This window comes from Zonotrichia leucophrys, chromosome 14 (assembly GCF_028769735.1).
Source record: "Zonotrichia leucophrys gambelii isolate GWCS_2022_RI chromosome 14, RI_Zleu_2.0, whole genome shotgun sequence".
NCBI classification, from domain to species: Eukaryota; Metazoa; Chordata; class Aves; order Passeriformes; family Passerellidae; genus Zonotrichia; species Zonotrichia leucophrys.
In genome coordinates this window covers 4221344-4242263 of record NC_088184.1, presented here as the reverse complement: position 1 = coordinate 4242263, position 20920 = coordinate 4221344, and the positions used below count along the sequence as shown (strand labels likewise).

Sequence of the window (20920 nt, the reverse complement as noted above, 5' to 3'; positions counted from 1 at the left end):
GAAAAACCCCTCAGTTTTGTACTATTTAAACAAAAATATCTTTACACACTTTTAATGTTTATCTGAATTAACCATGTTATAGAGCAGCAAACAGTAGAGGAAGTTATTTAACACAGTAAGATATAAACTTTCTTTTCAAAGATTTTTTTTCAGTACTCTTCCTTTACAGAACTGTATAAACATTCACCATGAAAGTAAATATGTAAAATAATATTTCGTTAGAAATTAATATCATTAATTAAATGATCACCAAAAATAATTAGATTTTTCTATAATCACCACAATTTGTTCTTTAATCTAAATTTTAAAACACAGGCTTCACCAAGCTTATCTCCTTGATCAGGGCAGTCTGGGTTTCCTGTGATTGGGATTTTTTACACATCAGCCCAAAAATGCTGCTGCTAGGCTTTACTGCACCTACCAAGGCAGAAACATTTTTTATACTTATTCTGAAATTTTCTACTTGTCCCTCACTGTTGCTCTCTCGTTCTGCCAGCTATTCTGAGTATATCCATCAAACCTTTTGCACAGTAACCTTTTTTAATTTGCTTCAGAGCAGCTAAACATGCAAAGCCATCAACATGTCAGAGAATCAGCAGCTCCAGCTCAAATCTTTCTTCTTTCATGGTGATCTCTGTACCAATTTAACAAACCTTTGCCTTATAACCATTTGTTGATGCAGTATAAACCTACAGTTAAATAGGATTTCATGTTCTGTTTAAGCAAAACAAACAAACAAACAAACAAAAATAACAAAAACCCTGTCATCAACTAAACATCTACCTGCAAAGCAGCTCTGATTTAAATCATATTTATAGGCAAACAAATATAAATTATGTGGTAAGATTTGCATAACCAAGATTGATCTAACATGGAGAAGAAATGAAATGATCCAGCTGTGGCTGTTTCTGTGGTGTCAGGGATTTTCTGGCACCAAGGCACAGGGGAATGGGGTTTGCTGGTGTCACCTCTGGGCAGGACTTCAGGTGATGCTCAGGAATTTCACAAGCTTTGTCCTGATCATGTGAAAAGGGTTTGGATGACCTAGGATGGAGCAGTAAGGACAGAGGGAATAACACAACCCCAAGGCTGGCCAGGAAAACTGGACTGCTTTCTTTGGAGCAGATTTCACAGAACTCCTCACACAGAACTCTTAATCATCTGACCCAAAAAAGACTTGGAGAATTCCTCTCTTAGAGAAGTGGGAAATGAGATGCTCACGATGTTCCAGGGAGCCAGAACACAGAACTGAATTAACTCCTATTCCAAAGTGTGATGACAGGGTAGATCAAATAAAAAAAGTATAAACCCAGCGAAGATTACACACCACCATCTCATAATAAGTGTAAAAATGCACATATATTGATTCAGTAGATGATTATTCAAGCATACAGTAATTAATCTTTATTGTGATAGAAGCAACAGAGAGGAAAGACAAAATCTGAAGCTACTTTAAACTTATCCTATCAAATCCTTTCAGGACACATCAAAGATTTTTATGTTCAGTCTGCTGGTTCAAATATTCTCACAGTGAATTATGTTTCAGGAGTTTGTTTCCCTTTGAAAGAGAAGGTAAATTTTCCAATCCTTGTTATACATTAATTGCACCTTACGTATTTTCATAACTAGCCAAGCTATAGGAAAATTACCTTACTCGTTTTTACAATAAATGCAGAATTCTTTACTGGAGAAACCACCCACATATAAAAGCCGTGAACACAAATGCTGACAATCAGTCTGACATCCAATCTGTTTCCAGCCCACAGCCACAGAAATAGAGCACTGCACATTCCAAAAAAAGACCACTAACATTTTCGCCAGTTTAAAGTACATTAAAACTTCTTTGATTACTCAGAAGCTTTGCCCCTGCTCGGTTCATCCTTCCTCCAACTCATTCACATGTACAATTAAAAGATAATCACCTAAAGTTTTTGTACTGAGGTTTCAAAAGGATGATAAGGCAGCAGACTGTCACTGAAATTCAAGGCATTGAGTTCTTAATAATTTCCTTTAATAGCCATAACTGTAATTTGAGTATATCAATGACAGCAATTGAGCCATATGAATTATGTGTTGATTTCCAAATAATCAGAAATAAAAAATTGTAGGATATCATATCTCTCCGATAAGAGAGAAATGAACAGCAAAAGGAAAGGCAAAACATTTAAACAACATGAATATTATAAAGCATGAACACAATAAAGCACCAATGTCTATTAGAATTCGAAATACCTTTGTGATACAGCATATAAAAAGGGGTTTAATGAAACAGTAATAAGATGTTTGAATAATTTGTCCTATGAACTGCAAATCACAAAACACCAGGAAGATTTATTACTCGCAGAACACAGGAGCATTCTGGGAATGATAAATTCCAAAAGGCTTGGGGGAAGGAAAAAAAGCAAACCCTTAAAATCAGACTTTAACCATTACTCAAAGCAATACAAACCCGAAAACTGAAAATGCACTCAAAGTGATGCAGTCTGGTGAGGAAGAGGATGAAAACATTATCCAGGAGGGAGGCTGGGGAACAACTGCCTGCAAAGGAGCTTTAGGGAAAAGGACAAGGAAGAGCAGGAGGAGGAGTGAACACGGGATAACAATAAAAAAGCAAATTTCCCTCACAGCAAAGCCCAGGTGCAGCAGCCTGGGAGGTGTCAGGAAGGCTCTGGGGAGCAGAACCCAGGGATGGGATCCTTCCCTCCCAGTCTGCAGCGGCCACAGGGAGTTTGTGCTGTCCAGGGTGAGCAGACGGACAGACGGACAGGGTGCAGCCAGTCCAGCACAGCAGCAGGGCATGGATCAGGGAGGGGGGATCATCCAGGAGAGCCTGAGAGAGCTGGGGCTGCTCAGGCAGAGAAGGAAAGGCTCGAGGGGTCCCAGAAATGCACATGAGCTCCTGAAGGGAGGGTGCAAAGAGGATGCAGCCAGATAAATGAGAAGGGGCAACAGGCACAGACTGACTCACGTTACACCCTATTTAAATATCAGAGAACCTGTTTCCTGGGAGGAGAATCTACCCAACAGTGGAACAGTGCTCCCATACTGGTTGTGAGTTCATAGGGATGCCCCAAACCTGCTCCCTGTGCAACTGATCCTGCTTTGTGCAGTGGATGGATTCAGCAACATCCAGAGGGCCCCTCCAGCCTGTGTCATTCTGTAACTCCATAACACCAAAACCCCAATTCTTCTAATTCTTCTCTGGAATTATCAACCACTTACTCTTCATCCACATCCAAATATTATTCAAGCCTCTGTGGTTTATTGCTTTTAAATATTTCAAAGTTCAGTTACAGCTCCTCCCTCTGATAATCACAACCTATGTTACAAATTAAATAAAAAATATATGAAAGAAAAAATAAAGGGAAAAAAAACCTTTAGAGTTTGTGTGGTAAGGGTTGGGGAGTGAAGTCTGTGAAGCACTGAAGTGCAAAAAGGTGAAGTGAAAGTATTTAGACCATCTATAATAAGGAGGAGAATGAAGAAAGAATGAATGAACTCAAAGATAATACTGCCAAGCTAAAATATTTTAGTCATGACACACTTGGAAATTCAAAACCCAATGATAAGGACTTTATTCTAGGATAAGACAGCTGAAGATTTAACTCTGAAATAACTATAAAGATCTATGCATATGGATCTCTTAAGACATAAAAACCTCAAATTGCACAATGCCAGTTCTATCCTCCTGTAAAAATATTTATAATTTATTAAAAATTGTAAAACTCTGCTGCTGCTAAAAACTAGATTATATTTATGATTAAATATTGCTATTTCTCAGCAATGATTACTGAGCCTAAAAAAATGGACTTGAGGGTTTTAATAAGAACTCAGAGAGCAAAAATCCCCTTTTGTCCAGACCAACTCCAGACACAACTTTGCTCTTACTCATAATTCCTCATGCTGTGACAGTGGTATCTTTTGAACAGCTTTAGCATGTACTGAATGCATGACAAACATAGGAAACTGAAACTTAAAGGAGGAAAAATCCTTTAGTTCCAAGACAGATGCTCACTTCTGAAGTCTTTTCAACCTCCTCCTTCCCACTGTGTTTCATTTCAGAATTCAGCACTATCACACAAAAAAGAAGCCTTGCTCTGTCCATGGGGTAGCAGAGGGAATGTGTGTTCATCAAAACCCTTTATTGTCTGCCCTAAATTGGGCCTTTCCAGCCATGTTTGACAGCTGAATCATAAACACCATATTCTGTGAGCTTTTTCTGAGCTTTGGAAAGTAACATTTTAAATCTACAGCTCACCTCGAATGTCTCTCTCTGATCAATATATATTTAAAGAGTTTTCCCTGAATTAATTAGCACTTTTATTTCATATTTACTACTGTGCTACTTTCACTTAAAAACAAAAAAAAAAGATTTTGCCTGTTCACAAGATTTCTGCTTCATACAGATTTTTCCACAGGACTGAACATTCAGTCTTGAAAACAGAAGAAATTAAAGTTTTCCAGTGTCACAGCATTTAACCCCCTACCCAATCCACACACCTGCAGCTATTTGTATTTTAAATTAATACACCTTTAATGCATGGAGAGCTGATTTCTGGCTAACCAGAAAGGTTCCCAGTTCCTAGGTTTGCAGTTTCCAGTGGCCCCACCATCACTGGAGCCACTCAAATTATTGCAGATCCTCTTTCTGATGCTTTAGATTGGTTAGGCTCACTGTGAGAAGCCTGAGTACTGATTGCATGGCTAGAAATTATTCCTACTAAAATAGGGATACTAAATTAAAAAATAAGTGATCAATATGTAGATATATTATTCAGGTGTGACAGAATGATATCAATAATCACATAAAAGATTTTGGTTTAAATCCTAAAAATTTAACTTGCCAAATGCTTTGAACCTTCCTATGTGGAATGTCACCGCAAAGAGAACACATCAAGAATTTGTTTACTGAGCAGATATGACTTGTGAAAAGTTAGAGAAATGATAAGTATTTACTTATTTTCAGAGTTTTATTGTGTGTTGTTCTGGTTTTACTTCACTCTGGTTTCTTTTGCCTCCTTCCTTGATCTCTCCCTTTTTCTGGTCCAGTATGCCCAAATGCACATACATCAACATTTTCATGTAATCTTTCATCCATCCACATCTTTCTATCTATACGTATATGTGTATATATATATATATATATATATATGTGTATATATATATATATTGTATTGTATACAATATATACAATATAGTGTATATACAATATTGTATATACAATATTATACTATATATACAATTGTATATACTATATTGTATATATTGCATTGTATACAATATATTGCATATACATACATATATATGTATGTATTATAATAAATAATATTTAAATAATAGGCATAAATAATAATAAATAATAAAGATATAATATTTAAGTGTATATGGAAATGGCCAAGTTCTCTCTCCTCTCTCATTACAAACTTTGCCAATGCCAGCCAAGAACCCAGCTATGAAGAAAGGCAAAGGGAAGAGAGAGAAGCTCTTTCTCTGCAGCCCCAGACAGCGCTGCCTGCCCAGCTTCTCCTCCCTGTGGGGCTGGCAGGCTGGAGGCACAGATGCCAAGCTGAGGCAGTGATTTTGCAGTGATGGCATCTGGCTCCTTGGCACACACCACTGATATTTGTGTTGGCTGCTCTGCTCTTGCCCCTGGGGCTGTTAATGGGTTAAGTTCATGATAGGATGTTGTCTGAGCCTTTCTTTTAACTCACCTTTGATTCTGCTCAATTTCTGTCAGAATAAAGCTGCTCTTCACCCTCCTGGAATCTTTGTGCTTGAGCTGGTTTATGCGATGATGTCATTTTGGATGGTCCTGTTGTGCTAATGGATGATTTGGATAGGGCAAACCACTTCTTTGTATATTTTATACTTAAAAAAATTATGTCTGCCAAAACTTATTAACACAAATACTTTATTCAAGGACACTGGTTTTTTTATTGTGATCCTAAAAAAAAAAAAAAGAGCTAAAACAGTGAAAGTACCATAGCTGTGATTAAAAGGAAGCAGTATCAAAATCTGATTCTATTTTAATATAACTCCTTGTGTTAAAAAAAAAACCAAACATAGTATCCTTCTCTATATATTGCAGGAAATGTGGATGCAAATTTTACAGCTCAGAGTAGAAAGTCAGTGAGCTGCTTGAACACGTCACAAAAGGTAACTCCAACGGGCTTATCTCACAACAACATGGTTTCTAGTCCAGAAATATCAGTTTATATGACAGTAATTACTAAAACAGATGGGCAAGGAGCCAAAAAGAGGCATCACATCGACAGTGGGCTGAATGCAACTGGGAGCTCTGGAGCAGAAAGGAGCTGTGCCAGATTGTGTGGCAGCTGAGAGTCTCATTGGTGACCATTTGCTGTGCAATCTCAGACACATCTAAAAAATTATGTGTTCCCCATTGATTTCATGCTAAAATGGTTGAGGGAAAAAAAAAAACGCCTCTGTCTGAACTTGAACACAGTACCTGCTGACAAGTTCCTTCCTCTGAGTACTCAGGATTTTCCTCCTTGCACTTCCATGTTCCTATCTGCCATTCACAAGCCTGGCTGCACATTTTAGATCCACACTGTCAGGTGTTACATGAGTGGCAGTCAAAACAACAGAGGTCTGCAGACAGAATTAACCAATAGGTTCAAAATATTCTTAAAATTCACCCAAAAAAATCCCAACACATATTTTCCCTTGAGGAAATCTATTTATAAATACTGGTAAACTATAGGTAAGCAGCACTTTGATAAAATGAACAGGAAAAAAAAAATCTCAACTCGAAAGACAAATTATCTCTAAAATGACTGAAGAAATGCAAAGCAAACCCAGAATTCCCTAACTGAATCCTGTTACCATCTGATCTGTGTTTTTTGGGTTTTTTTTCCCCATTAAGCAGTTCACACAAAACTTTGATTTAAATCTTTCTGCTGACTATTCAACCACTGTACATTTAGAAAATGCATTTTTATAACTATTATTAGAATTGGCTATCATTATGAAGAATACTAAAAATCCAGCTGAGCTGATTGAGAGCAATATTCATATGAATTATTCTCTACCAGCAATTAATAGTTTGCAAATTTTAAGACTAAAACATCAACAATAAAGCATTATCTCCAGTCTAATCTGATATCTAATGTTACTGAGATTTTGAACAACTTTTAATAAAGAAATCTTTTGGATATAAAGGCATTGGCGCTTCCTTCTGAATCCCTCACCAGGCTGTTCAGCCTTGCAATTAATCTTAGCAGCTCATTCATTTTCCAAACATCCTTGCCTATTGACTCCTACAGAAAAGAGCTCATCCACTCACTTGGTTACATTAATTATCCAGAGCAGAAAAAGCCAAGGAAATCTGTGAGACACCAGAGACCCCATTAGTTTTCTGTGTAAATTCCAAATTTGCTGCATGTAAACAGGAGGAGGCAGATCTCTGACACTGGAGGGTCCCTGCTCACCTGAGCCTGGGACAGCAATCCCTGCACACCCTGCACAAAGCCCATCATGGTGTCCCAGGTGGTTTATCTGCCTCTCAGAACTCTGGAGGCAAGAAGAAGGCTGTAAAACACTGCAAACCTCCATTGGATTTTCCCAGCTGGAGCATTTCTATGTGTTAAACTACATGGGATTACCTCGGGTTAGCAACACTACAAATAAACCAAGAGGGTATGAACAGGTCAGGTGGGCAAACAAAGAGTAGGGGAGCATCACATTCACATTTTCTGAAAAATCTCTTTGGCCAGGATTCTTCTCCTGGGAAAACAATATTATTTCATTTGCTTCTCCTGTGTTTTGCTGCTATGGAATGTGGTTAGAGATTGTTCATCCAACATGTGAATTGTTTTTACTTAATGGCCAATCATGGCCAGCCTGTGTTAGGACTCGAAGGAGTCACAAGTTTTCCATTATTGTCTTTTAGTCTTGTCTCTGTATCCTTTCTCTATTCTTTAGAATAGTTTAGTACAGCATTCTTTAACATAATATAGATAATAAAATAATAAAGTAGCCTTCTAAGAGCATGGAGTCAGATTGATCATTCCTCCCAATGACGAGGACTCAGAAAATACCACAGGGGTGGGGTGGCAAAGGACCAGGCAAAGGGAGAAGAGTAAATTATTTACAGTGTAGAATAGTTTTGATTTACCTGGACTTCTTTACATTGACTTCTGACTGCAACTATATTTTCTCTGGCTTTTTTCCTTCACAACACCTAAAAAGCAGCCCAGAGATGAACTAAATAATTATTGTGCACACTTCACTTTTGTCTCAGTTCCAACAAAACTTGATACCATTCCAGAGTCCAGATTTTTCTTGAAGAAAGTGATCTTAAATTCTTACAACTTAGCAAACATGTATGATATATTATACACTTTGCCTAAATTAAAAAATGTCCCCTGCATGTGCCAATGTCCTCCCTGCATGAGGCAGGGTATTTGTTCTCCATAAATTGAAAGCAAGCTACTTTTTAAAAGTGGGGCAACAGAGGCCTGTGTGAGCAGAAAAATCCCACTCTCAACTTGAAACACCTCATGCAGACAAATATTTCAATTTTTTTGTGCATGTAAACTTGGCAGTGTTTCACAGAATACTAATTTTGTCAATTAAAAAATGTCAAATTAGCAATTTGGACAAGAATTTGGAGAATAATTTGCATATACATGTATGTATATACAAACATACACACACACACATGTATACCTGCATGAAGGGAAAAAATCCCTTGCATCAATCAGTGGCTAGCAGGAGAGTGCAATAGTGAAGATGCTTGTTTGTTACCTTCAGTCAGTTAAAAGAAATTAAAATAAACTATCGTTAAAAAGCAAAAATTAATCTTCAGCTGACAACATAAAGCTCATCAGTGCAGTGAATTTTTCATTAGACTAAGAAGGAAAGAAAACATACATGCACATATGCAAATATATATATATATATATTTCTGTAAATCCACAATTAATTCTAGGGAAGAAGAAAGTGATAATCAGTCTGTATTTTCTCTAATAACATAAAGTCATTCAAAATAAGAGATTAAAAAGAGTTAACTGAATATTTCAAGCAATTGCAAAATCCAAGTGACAAAAAAACCTGGAAGATCTGCTCTGGCTCTTAAAGGAGCCTGGTGCACCCAGTAAAAGAGGGGAGACATCTCTCACACTGGGAAATCAAATTCTTACCTGAGGAAAATCCCAATTTAAGTGAAGCAAAAATTTTGTGAGTTCATATTGATTCTGTGTGTGAAGGAAACAATTTCTAAGAGAGAACAGTTCTGTTGAGGAACTGAAAACGTAAGTATCATATAACAGAAACCCCACAGGCCCTGAATGTACAGAGGAGTTTTAATTGAAGTTTTAATTGAAACTTGAAGTAGGACTTGCTCCACGAGAAAATATGCAAGAATGAGCCATTATGAAAACCATTTTATAGCAAAAATGTGTTAATATCAGTTGTTATAAACTATCTGCTTGATAGCTTCCACAGGCCATAGCTTTAGGAAAATCCCTAAGAACTCTAAAGCTCCTGAGTGGAGCAGACACAAAGCAAGGCAGCAATCACTGCTCCAGATCCAGGTGAGCAAACTGCTTCTACTGGAAATGTTTTGTCACAGGGTAGGGGGAAATCACAGAGAACCCTGAAAGGTTCAGTGAGCAGTTTGGAGTTTCCTGTGACTCCCAGAATGGCAGAAGAGAGGGGAATGAGGAAGCAGATCCGTGGCAAAAACATTATCAACAGTCTGCTTAGATTCACCTTTCCTTCACAACAACTGTTACATGCTAAACAACACCAAAGTCTCAACTAGAAAGCAAATTATCATAGAAATAACCACACAGAAAAGTTTTTTGCTTGGATCATTTGGGTTGGTTGGTTATTTTTAATTTAGAACAGTCATTTGGCTTTCTCCTTTTCAGTTCTGAAGTCCTCTTGGGTCTACCCTCGCCTGTTCTCTATGAACTTGGATAAATTGTATAGTACTGATTAAGTTCAGTAAATCTTACAAATTCTATTATCAGGAATATTTCTTTAATTTTTTAATCTACCTGGCTAATTACAACCTGAAAAGCATACATGCTTTTTATTAAAAGATGAAGAAATACTATTCTACTGAAAGTGATTGCTATTCTGGTTTTGTCCAAAAGCACCATCACACCAAGAAAACCAGGAACAAAGTAATTATTTGCATGTAAACCTAATAAAAATGCAATAATCTAGATTGAATATCCACAGCTTAATTTATAAAAGTTATTAAAATATTAAAATGTAATTAAAATGAAAATGTTTAAATGTAATCACTGGGCACTTATAAGACAGTCCACAAATGTATGCAAATTACTGGGGTTTTATTTATTTATAAATAAATATGTTCACATACACCAGTGTAATCTAAAAAGATATTAAAACAACGTGCAATAATCTCAGTACAACAATTTTATCCATTGGCTCAACACAACTTTTTGTTCATAACACCAACAAAAGGCAGGAAAATTAATCTCTATATTCTTCACCTGTAAACAAATATACTTAGATAAAGTGCATTATCTTTCCATCCATTTGATTAAGCACAGACTCCATTCATAACTAAATAAAAATAGCTGTGTAATGGATAAAATGCTTGTACTTGCATTGGTGCTAGGTGCTGGAAATGGGTTTCTGTGGCTGCCAGAGGAGGGGTTTGGAAGTGAGTGATGCTGCAGGACTGGGAGCACATGGAGAAGGTGGCGGTGTCAGAGGGGCTGACCCTGCTGGAGCCAAGTCTGCCCACAAACAAGTGCTTGACTGAGCGGCCTTTCATGGAGTAATACCTGCAAATGTGACTCCAGCAAGGCTCCAAGATCCTGCACATTAGCAGAAATGCAAAGAGACATTTCCAAGAGCCAGGGCAAGCGCTGGGGATGACTTCCCCTGCCTTTCACCAGGCACTGCCATTAGAGTGCTTTAGCTTCCATTAAGTTGTCACTTCCCTGTGCTGCCAGCTCTCCAAGGGGGACAATTCGTTCTGACAGAGCCATGGCCTGTCACATGCACTCACACTCACTGGGAATGAACAGGAAAACCCCCAGAGCTGATGGATTTATTAGAGATTGGAGCTGGCACCTATATTGCTTACATGTACAGAGCAAGGTAATTAATAAGCTCTAACCTGTCCACCTTAAGCACCTCATATTTACTTGAATAAACTGAATTTAAGGCACACAAATGTAAATCATATCAAACTGTTCTTTCATTAGATTTTCAGCATTAAATTTTTTTAATTAGCCCTTATTGATTACAACAGTTTTGTAACAACAACATCTAGTTCATATATATATTTTTAATATAAGAATTGCCACACTGGCCAAGAGAAAAGGCTGATCTAGTCCAGAATCACAGAGGCAAACATTTAGGGAAGGAAAGTAAGAAATGCCATGGCCCTGGTCTGCAAAATAAAACCCTGCAGCCAATGACTGCTGAGCTTCCTGAGCCAGAACTTGTACACAGCCCCTGGATCCATCCTGCTTGATCCCAGATAAACTCCGAGTGCCACAATCCTGCTCCATGTGAGGGAAGCCCATTGTTATGCTAATTTTGAACTCGCTGGCTGACAATATAAATGAGTATTGGTTCTTAGACAGCAAAACATTTCACTTTCTTTGAGGCATTGATGATTGTCTAGGCCTCTCTTCTCACTTACCTGTCATCATTCCAAGCTCAAGAACCCTAATCTCTTTAAGATCTCACCCAACAGAGGATAATTTGGGCTTCTCACCTTCTCTCCTTCTACCTATTGGACATATGTGTGGTCAGAAATATGCTTGCTGTACAAAACATGAGTGCAAGAAGGATTTCAGCATTAAAGATCTCCACAGCATTCCAGTTTTCTATCACAGAAATTATGACCACCAGTCTTTAATACATTCATTGCACTTTATGTTTTCTTGATAACTGTTATCAGGTTATTAATTATAATTCATCCTTGGCCAGATCCAATAAAGGAACTTTGTACAACCTGAAGACAAACTATTGAATTTAGTTTGCTGGTTTGGGCTGGGAGAGAGTTAATTTTCTCCATAGTAGATAGTGTGGGGCTGTGGTTTGGAGTTGTGCTGCAAACACAAAGGAATCTCTGAGAAGTTTTTGTCACTGCTGAGCAGAGCTGACACAGAGCCAAGGCTGCTTCTGCTGGGGCTGGGAGTGCTCAGGGGAGTGGACACAGCCGGGACAGCTGACCCAAGGGATATTCCAAATATCCCACATCACACTCAGCATTTGAAGCAGGAGAAGGAGGATGAGGGGGATGCTTGGGGTGATGCTCTGTCCCACATGGTGGAGCCCAGCTGTCCTGGGGTGATGGACACCAGGAATGGTGTTCATTCCTGCCACGGGCACTGGGAATGAATCCCTTGCTTTGCTGTTCCTGTTAAGTGTCTTTATCTCAGAGCTTTGGGGTTTTTTACAGATTCTCCTCCCTCCCAGGGTGGGCAGCAGTGGGGGCACTCTGTGAGCAGCTCTGTGGTTCTCAGCTGCTGGCAGGGGTTAAACCACAACCTTTAAGTGCTATTTCACCTCTTTAGAATCTTGGAGAAATAAAACACTGATGAAAATGAATGTTTTTCTGAAGCATAAGTCAATTAGAGAAGATATAATTACACATAGAATCATCACAGATGTAACGCAGTTTCTTCTTATAAATCCTTTGGGATGAATTCATCCTTTCTCTCTCTCTCCCAGAGCATCCACACTGATCTTCCCTGCCGGAGCTCAGCTTTGTCCTTCTGGATCACAGATCTTCTGGAAGCTGTTCTTGGGCTGCAGCAGAAGGCCCTTGGGCCACGAAGGGTGGCAGAAAAAAGCACATGGTGCCAGAAGGGAGGAAGCTGGGACAGAAGAGACACTGCTATGCTCCTTGGTGGCGGCAGGAGCCAGGGCAGAGGCAGAGCCAGCTGGCTGGGAGCAGAGGATGACAGCCATCAGATTGGCTGGGAACAGCCAGGCACTCCTCAACACCACCACAGCAGACACTTGGCCCAGCAGTGAGCACAGAACAGAGCCCATCAAGCATTTTGAAGGACAAAATCTAGGTTAGGAAAAGGTTAGGCAATACAAAGATGGGTAAGAAAAATACGCAAGAGAGACTAGAGGTGGGTATGTGAGAGGCTGAAGAGAAAAACAAAAAAAGAGATGCAGAGGGGAGGTAGTAAAAAGATAAAAAAAAGAGAAAATATTGATTAAATAAAATATTGATTAAATAACTACTCAGCAATATATGTCTCTTAACACATAGTAAAGGACCCTACCACAGTCACAACAAACTGTCTCTAGCTGGTTTTGCATATTAATATTCTTTGTTGTACAGTTATTGAATACTTCTGGTCTCACCTTTAACATTCCAAGTGAAGGGACACATAATTCTCTGCTGTGATGATAACTGAGAGCAGGCATGGCTGTCACAAAGGTCAATTGTTCAGCAAGTTTAGCACAATCTTTATCGACTTCTAATTATTACTTTTAGCTTTAGCACATTTTGCTTCCTTAATTACCATTCTGACATATTTTAAGATTTATTTAAGATGCTGAGGTGCAGAGGCTCATAGATAAACCTTGGTGGTTTTCTTGCATACAATGTGAAATGATATGCTGGATTTAACCTCATGCAATAGCTGGGCTGAAAGAAAATACTAAAAATTTATTATTGTCAAAATTTAAATCATTTAGAATGAAAAGAAAGTGAAGATGATGTATTATTTTCTTATACAAAGACATTCTAAGCTGGCTGGTGCCACTGAACAGTCAAAATTGCACTTCTGTTATTACAGATACCTTGATCTAAATGATGCTGGCCTTCTAATTTCTAATGCCCATTAATTCTTTTAACTTATAAACCTTCACAGGTTTGGAGTTTTGTATTCTCCAAAAACTCAGTCTTATTTAGGAGGCTTTTAGGATAATTCTGCTTGATGAAAGAATCTTTTGAAAAAGAAATGAACCTTAACTGCTCTGAATTTTCTACACCTACGTCTCAAGGTAAACAGAATGCTTCATGTAAAGCACAGAAAAATTTCACCTGTTTACTTCCCTGCTATTATTATTATCAGGACTTTGGGATAACTGGAAAAAGCCAAGGTTGACTTATGCCTTGTCTTGCCAGACAGTTGTGCTACTTGGAATCAGCATCAGAGAAAAATGAGTCAAGTTTTCATTAGGAGTAAATATGAAGCACAGAAATACTCAGCTGAAAAAATGAGTTCTGACACTCTTGGTCAAGTAGGAAGCAGTAAACTGCCTTTTTTTTTCCATATTTGTTCTAAAGTGCTTGTTACATTTTTTTAACATGCCTAACAACTGCATTGAAAATACAATTTATTTATTAACAAGCAGCATTTCCATTCTTTGACAGTCTTTTCCTACCCCAACACCCTCCCACCAAAAAAAACCCTCCAAACTTTCAAGTAAGCTCATCAATTACTCTTAACACTCTAAATAGTTGGCAATGTTTACACAACATCCTTTCAGAGTTATTCAGCTCGATCTTGCAGCTCATTAAAAGGATCTCTATTTATTTGCTGTGTGTTACACTTCTTCACTTTGGCACCACACGCAAAAAGGAAGCCAATTTTACTTTTCCCTGTGGTGTTAATTGGTAGAGCATGCTGCCTGCCTCTTCATTAATTATGTCAATGTGTATGAAACTTTCATTTTCATGGCAGTGTTTTAACAAAGCTTTGCAACAAGGCACACGAAAAGCCAGCAAACTCCAGTTTATAAAAAAGTGGGTAATGAAGGCTAGCAGCAGCCAGAATATAATATTTATTTCAAAAAGCAGCTTTTTTTCCTCCTTATCCCTTTCAGAAAACATCTAAAGCAAGCACTTACTGAAGTAAACAAGATCAACTTTGCTGCTGAAAGTAAATAAATCTCCATATAACACACAGATAATGGATCTGGAAACACTATAACTTCACAGAGCACAAAGAATGAGAGAAGGACCTTTAGCCCAGCTGAAATGGTTTTGCTCCTAAAACCATTTCCAGATAATTTACTGATCTCATCCCATCAAGTGTACAGAAATCACTCACTGCTTGATAGCTCACTAAACACTGGGGCTTTGTCTAAAGACAAAACTACCACTAGCACAGCAAAAACAGGCACTGACCATATGAAACTCCTCTGGATGCCTTTAGCCTGGCTCTGTTTACTAACTGCAAATGCTGGTAAAAGAATAACACTGAGCTTTTCTCACTAAAAAAAAAAAATAAACAAAGAAAAAAATATTTTTGTTCAGTTCTCCATAACTTCAGATAGAGCACACTGAATTTCAGTATATTGGAGAGACTGCTTGGAGACAGAAACTACAGCAACAAATAAAATCTATGATATGCTACTTCAGCTCTTTCTGGAAATTCTAAAATGCAAAGCATTGAAATAGAGCAGTGCTCTATAGTAGAAGATATAAAGCATTACAAACTATAAATGAAATACTTTAACAAGTCACCATCTTGCATTCACATAATTGCAGCTCACAGTCTGGGCAATCATGCCTAGAGAAGCTTTCATGCCACCACTGAGGCTGCAAATGCTACAGACAAAAGTATTTGTTTCTCACCCCAGGTATCTTCTGACTGATAAAAGACATGTATTTCACTAGGTAATACCTCTATTTGAGGGACTAAAGAACCCTAAAAAACAAAACAAAACACAAAAAACAAAAAAAAAACCTCACAAACCACTGAATGAACATTCCAATCTATGATCTAAGCCTTTCACTCTCTACTTCTGTCCCTATATATCTGTGATGGCTTTAAACTAATTGAAGCGAGATTAAGTAATAAAAAGGGGAAAAAACATTGAAAATAATGTTTTCTACAGTAAGCCTAAACACCAAGACAACAAACAAAGAAATTTATCTGGACACTGAAAGCATTTATCCTTCAAGTGATTCTAGCCAGGGTGGGAGGCAAGAGGGACCCACTCCAGGGAAGCCCAGACCCAAGTTCTGTTCTGTCAGAGGATTTTGCCCCTGATGGAAGAAGCAAATTTCCACTCAGCAGACCCATCAGCCAGGTGCAGAACATTTGCAGCTGCCTTTTTTTTTGTTTATTTTATTTTATTTTGTTTCTACTTTCCCAGTTTCTCTTGTATAGTATTTCTCTCAGGTTAGAAGTGTGCCAGTGCCCAGACTGCCTCTCCCCGTAGATTTACACAGCCCAGCACTACAGGACACTCCAAACCAACAAAACAATCATACTATTACACAGATATTTCCTTATGTACCTGTCTCTGCAATCAAGTGTCCTCAGAACCACTGTAAAACATGAAGCACACCCACTGTTTGCTTGAGTGAATAAAACAGTGGAGCCTCACTGAACCAACAGATTTGGTCTTCATGTTTTTATTCTGTCTTGTTCTCTATTTTCTCCTCCTTTACCTCTTTGACCTCTCTCCATCTTTCCTTCTCGTAGCAGCACTCTGGACATCACAAACTCCCTGCTCTCATTGTCTCCTCACTCAGTTTATCTTTATCTTTCATCAAGCTTTAGCTGACTTTTCTCATGAAGTCTCTTAAATCCATTCCTGGCTTCAATCCTCCTCCTCCTCCAGTTCAAGCCTCTGAGGACTCCCCTTCTCCTTCCACTTGGATCCTGCTCAGTGCTGCAGATGCTTCACTGCTGGACAGGTCTGTGCTCTCCTGTTCCCAGCAAATGTTCTCCAGGCATTTCTCCTTCCCTTCCTGTCTGCTTGTTAAGTTCCTCTCCTCTGTGAGCTCCTGAGTAATTTATAAACACCGTGTTTCTTTGCTCTCCCTGCCAGAAAACCTGCCCTGAAATTTTATGTTGATTCTGCTTTAATAACTCCTCGCTCCCAGACAGTTTGGAAAAGCTATGACAAGGTTATATCATGAAATATTTTCTATATTATTACTCCTTATCTTCATCAGGAAGTAGTTTTGCAAAGACACACAAAAAATTAACCTTGGACTGCAAGAACACAATTGGACAGGCATGCTGTAAGTGAAACAAGAATAAAGGAAATACTCTGGAGAATTGTTCACCCTGCTTGTATTTCTTCTGTTGCCTCAAATCTTTTCAGGAATGAGTTTTGAAAATAGGTCCTAAAACATGGCACTTTGTCCTGTTTCTCCCTAGAAGTAGCTGATCTATCAGGAGTGTATTGTACAGTGTTAGCTGTTCCTCTTGAGTTTCCTGTGCAGTTCTTAATTGCTATTTCTGTATAAAATACTGAATGAAAAAACAAGTATTTAGAATTTCTTGGATAATTGTCTTGGTTGATATTAATTGGAAGCTGCAAAAATTACATGGAAATTTAAGAATTACATACCTAATAGAAAGCACGTGTGAGGAAAAGGGAAACTCTTAAAAAAATAGATTTATGGTCATTTTAGCTAGTATTCATCAAAACTGAAAGCTTATATACCATAGGTAGCTAATTGATTTTTTTCTCTCTTCCATATGTATTATTTTTTTCTCTGTCACACAGATAAAATGTTCTTTGTCAGCAGCTACACTTTCCTGTCAGATTTTATACCTCAGTGACAATGTTTTATGTTCAGCAGCTGGCACATAAGTATTCTCCTGCACTTCTACACTTTTCAGCTTTACAGAGTTAGGCTTTGTTCCCCTATCTTCTATCCCAACTTAAATCAAGCAAAACCATCCTAAATAAAAAGTAATTCAATAGAGATTACCTATTCCCACATACCAGCAGCATTACCAAACTTTTTTGCAGTGACATATATAGTGGCACTAAACATCAATACAAAATTGTATTGTATTCTCTCTGGAGAATACAATACAACTGTATTCTCCAGGGCTTGAAAGACAGAAAAAAAAAGAAAAGCTCTTTGATTTTCACATTTAACAAAAAAATAGATAAGGTATTTCTGAATCAACTGTTGTTCAAAATAGAGCATAAGTTTTGGGAAAAAAACAAAACCCAAGCCCTAAAATTCTCACAAATGCAGAAGTAGCTCTCCAAAATGTTGTACCAATGTTTCATTTTTTTCAGTACCAAAATATTGCAAAGTCAGTTTGTCCAGAGCTGGTGTCTGGGTGTTGGCTGTTGCATTTTTGCTGCTTCAACTGGAGAAATCTCTGTCAGCTCCTCATCTCCCTGGGGACACAGGCAGCACTTGGGAGCCATCACCACTTAGCTCTGGGCAAACTGGTCTAATTGTTTTCCTTAAGTCATGTGGAGTCTCTAAAAACTCAGTCTTATTTAGAAGGCTTTTAGGATAGTTCTGCTCGATGAAAGAATCTTTTGAAAAAAAACTGAACCTTAACTGCTCTGAATTTTCTAGACCTGCATCTCAAGGTTAACAGAATGCTTCATGTAAAGCAAAGAAAAATTTCACCTGTTTACTTCCCTGCCGTTGTTATTATCAGGACTTTGGGTTAAATGGAAAAAGTCAAGGTTGAGTGATGTCTTGTCTTGCAGATAATTCTGCATCTCTCCCTGGTCACTACATTTCCAAGCTACTGGCCATGTACATGGAGTTTCTGTGCAGTTTATAAACACTCCCAAAGCTCTCATTGTGAGAGGGTTGGACACACTGCCCAACAAAAGGCAAGAGATCTCAATAAAACAGCTCCAGGTGAGACAATTGCTTAAATACCCAAAACCTGCATTATCCCTTCCAGAGCCAATTCATGGCTCTAGGGAAATGGCAAAAGCTCCCACTGATGGGCTATATTATTTTTGCCACATATATGGCTGCCAATTATTATTGTAAATACAAATGACTTGCTTGCAGGCAGTTTGTCAAGGGATCAGTTTGTTGAGACTCAGTCACTTTGGTATTTGCCCTTCTGGGCTGTTTCTATCTCCAAGTTTCAGTGTGCTAAGTTTGTGCCTTGATCAGGGACACCAAGTGCTGCCCACACTGGCCACAGGCAGGAGGGGAGCAGGGCTGGTACCTGAGCAGGGCTCAGGCTTGGCTCATTTTGGTCCTGCCAGAAAGCAGCAGGCTGGAACCAAACCCAGAGCAGAGCTGCAGACACACCAAGGTGAGTGAAAGCAAAGCCTCAGCAATAGACCTGCAGCCATTCAGCTTCATGCACAACATGCCTAAACAACTTTCCTTCCTACAGATATAGAAAAGCTTTAAATAGTGAGATACACTCTGTTCAATAGATGGGAAATTGAGTGCTATGTGGACATCAGCAGTAGGAAAATAACATTTCCTCTAGGACATTATTATTATTATTATGCTTTTATTATTATTATGCTAACATTACACATATTAAATTTTAAATCGCACAGATCACTTCCTCCTGCCCTCTCACAGGCACAGATCACTTCCTCCTGCCTGTTTTCCCTCCAAATGCTGCCTTCCATGGCGCATAACTGGGATGCATCTGGCACTCTCTGCTGGGCCCCCACAGGCCTCAGAGCCCAGAGCAATTCCCTGCATGTGGACATATGGGCACTAAGCTGCACTGTGCCACATCCCCTCCTCAACCATGACCACAAAATTTTATTTCCAACTTGGAGGGAAAGAGAGCAAAGTCCTCTGGATTTTGGGAGTGAGCCAAGAGGAAGTGCTAAATGAATAAAGAGTCTGCAAAGGCTCCCTAGGGACCTAGCAGTGAGTGCCTAGGACATGCTGACAAGTTTGGGTGCCAAAAACTCATCTATCTCCTTGCTCCAGTAGTTATTAATCAATTAATATACTGTATTAGATAACCAGACCCCTACACAAGATTTTTACCTTTTAGTTTCTAAAGCAAAAGAAACACTCATAACAAAGCAAATAAATTGCAGTATTAAAAAAAAAATATATAGTTGCTGCTACATATTTAAGATATATAGATATATATTTGATATATATAAAATATATATATTTGCTGCTATATATTTGCTATATATACCTTGAAGCTCATTGCTTCAAGTTATTTTTATTTATTCCAAAGCATTTTAGCAATAGATGAAATAAAGCAAGGTAATCAAGCAGAGGAGCACATTTTCTCAAGAACCTGTAAAAATCAGCACTGTCCCCCGAGTGTGTGAGATAGGCAAGGAAACAATAGAGAAATACAAATGATTTGGACTGATAGCTTGGCTGCCCCTCTCACTGCTCCACATCTTTCTCCAGCTCCCAAGATGGGCTGCACCTCCAGCTTCTCTCTAAACTGTCTCTGTACACTTCTGGCACTGGAGACTTCACTTTCTAAAGAAGTTCTTCCAGTTCTCAAATGCTTTTTCCATTAGAAAGTTGTTGCTGCTGCAAAGTGAGCCCACTGCAAAGGGAATAGGGAGAAAAACCTGATTACTTTCTCACAGCTTCTCTTTATGTACATGAGGACTATTATCCAGTCCTTGCTCAGGCTCCTCTTCCCCAGCTTTTCCCTGTAGGTCACATTTTCCACCGTGCTCATGCTTTCTATTGCTCTCCCCAGTACCTCCACTGATTCAGACACTTTGTTCTTGAAGCTTTCCCAGAATTTTGCCTTGCAGCTGAAGCCTTAAAAGTGCCAATTTTTCCAAGAGTTTTTCTATTTCAGAGTCCTTCCTGATGTTTACTCTGGTTTTGTATAAAAATACAGCACGTGTATGCCTTTTCTGCAATAGCAGGACACCTTTAATATGCCCAACTTTTGATTTACTAGAAACCACAATCACTGTATTGCACATTACCTATGCAGTCATGATGCATTTACATTTTCCCAGGTAAATATTTTTAAGTGTGGACCTTTTAATTTGCTCTAAATTGCATTTTAGTTCAGTCTCCCAGTCCTCAAGGGAATTTTTAATTCCTAAGCTATGCTTGCAGGTTCTTTCAGATTGACATTCTCAGGTAATTTTTTAAAATGTTTTGTATTCTACCATTCATGTCAATAATGAAAACACTTAGCTGTAGTCTTAAACCAGCCTTTTCTAAAATTGTTCCAAAACCATTAATCTACTTTGACAGAAAACCATTTACATCTGTTCTAGGAGTATG

General features: G+C 38.4%; 1 protein-coding gene across 27 annotated transcripts in view; it reads right to left on the bottom strand.

Annotated features, from left to right (window-relative positions):
• The window catches only part of RBFOX1 (RNA binding fox-1 homolog 1), a 1152005-nt gene that overhangs the window by 277553 nt on the left and 853532 nt on the right, over positions 1-20920 (bottom strand). The window contains exons 4-5 of one of the 27 annotated variants that reach the window (XM_064725904.1): positions 8138-8203; positions 6470-6612 (exon numbers count right to left, since the gene is read on the bottom strand). The exons of the other annotated variants lie outside the window; for them this stretch is intronic. Coding sequence (XP_064581974.1) covers positions 6470-6559 — 90 coding nt within the window. The 5' untranslated portion in view covers positions 6560-6612; positions 8138-8203. The remainder of the gene's footprint in view (positions 1-6469; positions 6613-8137; positions 8204-20920) is intronic. 27 annotated transcript variants of the gene reach the window in all.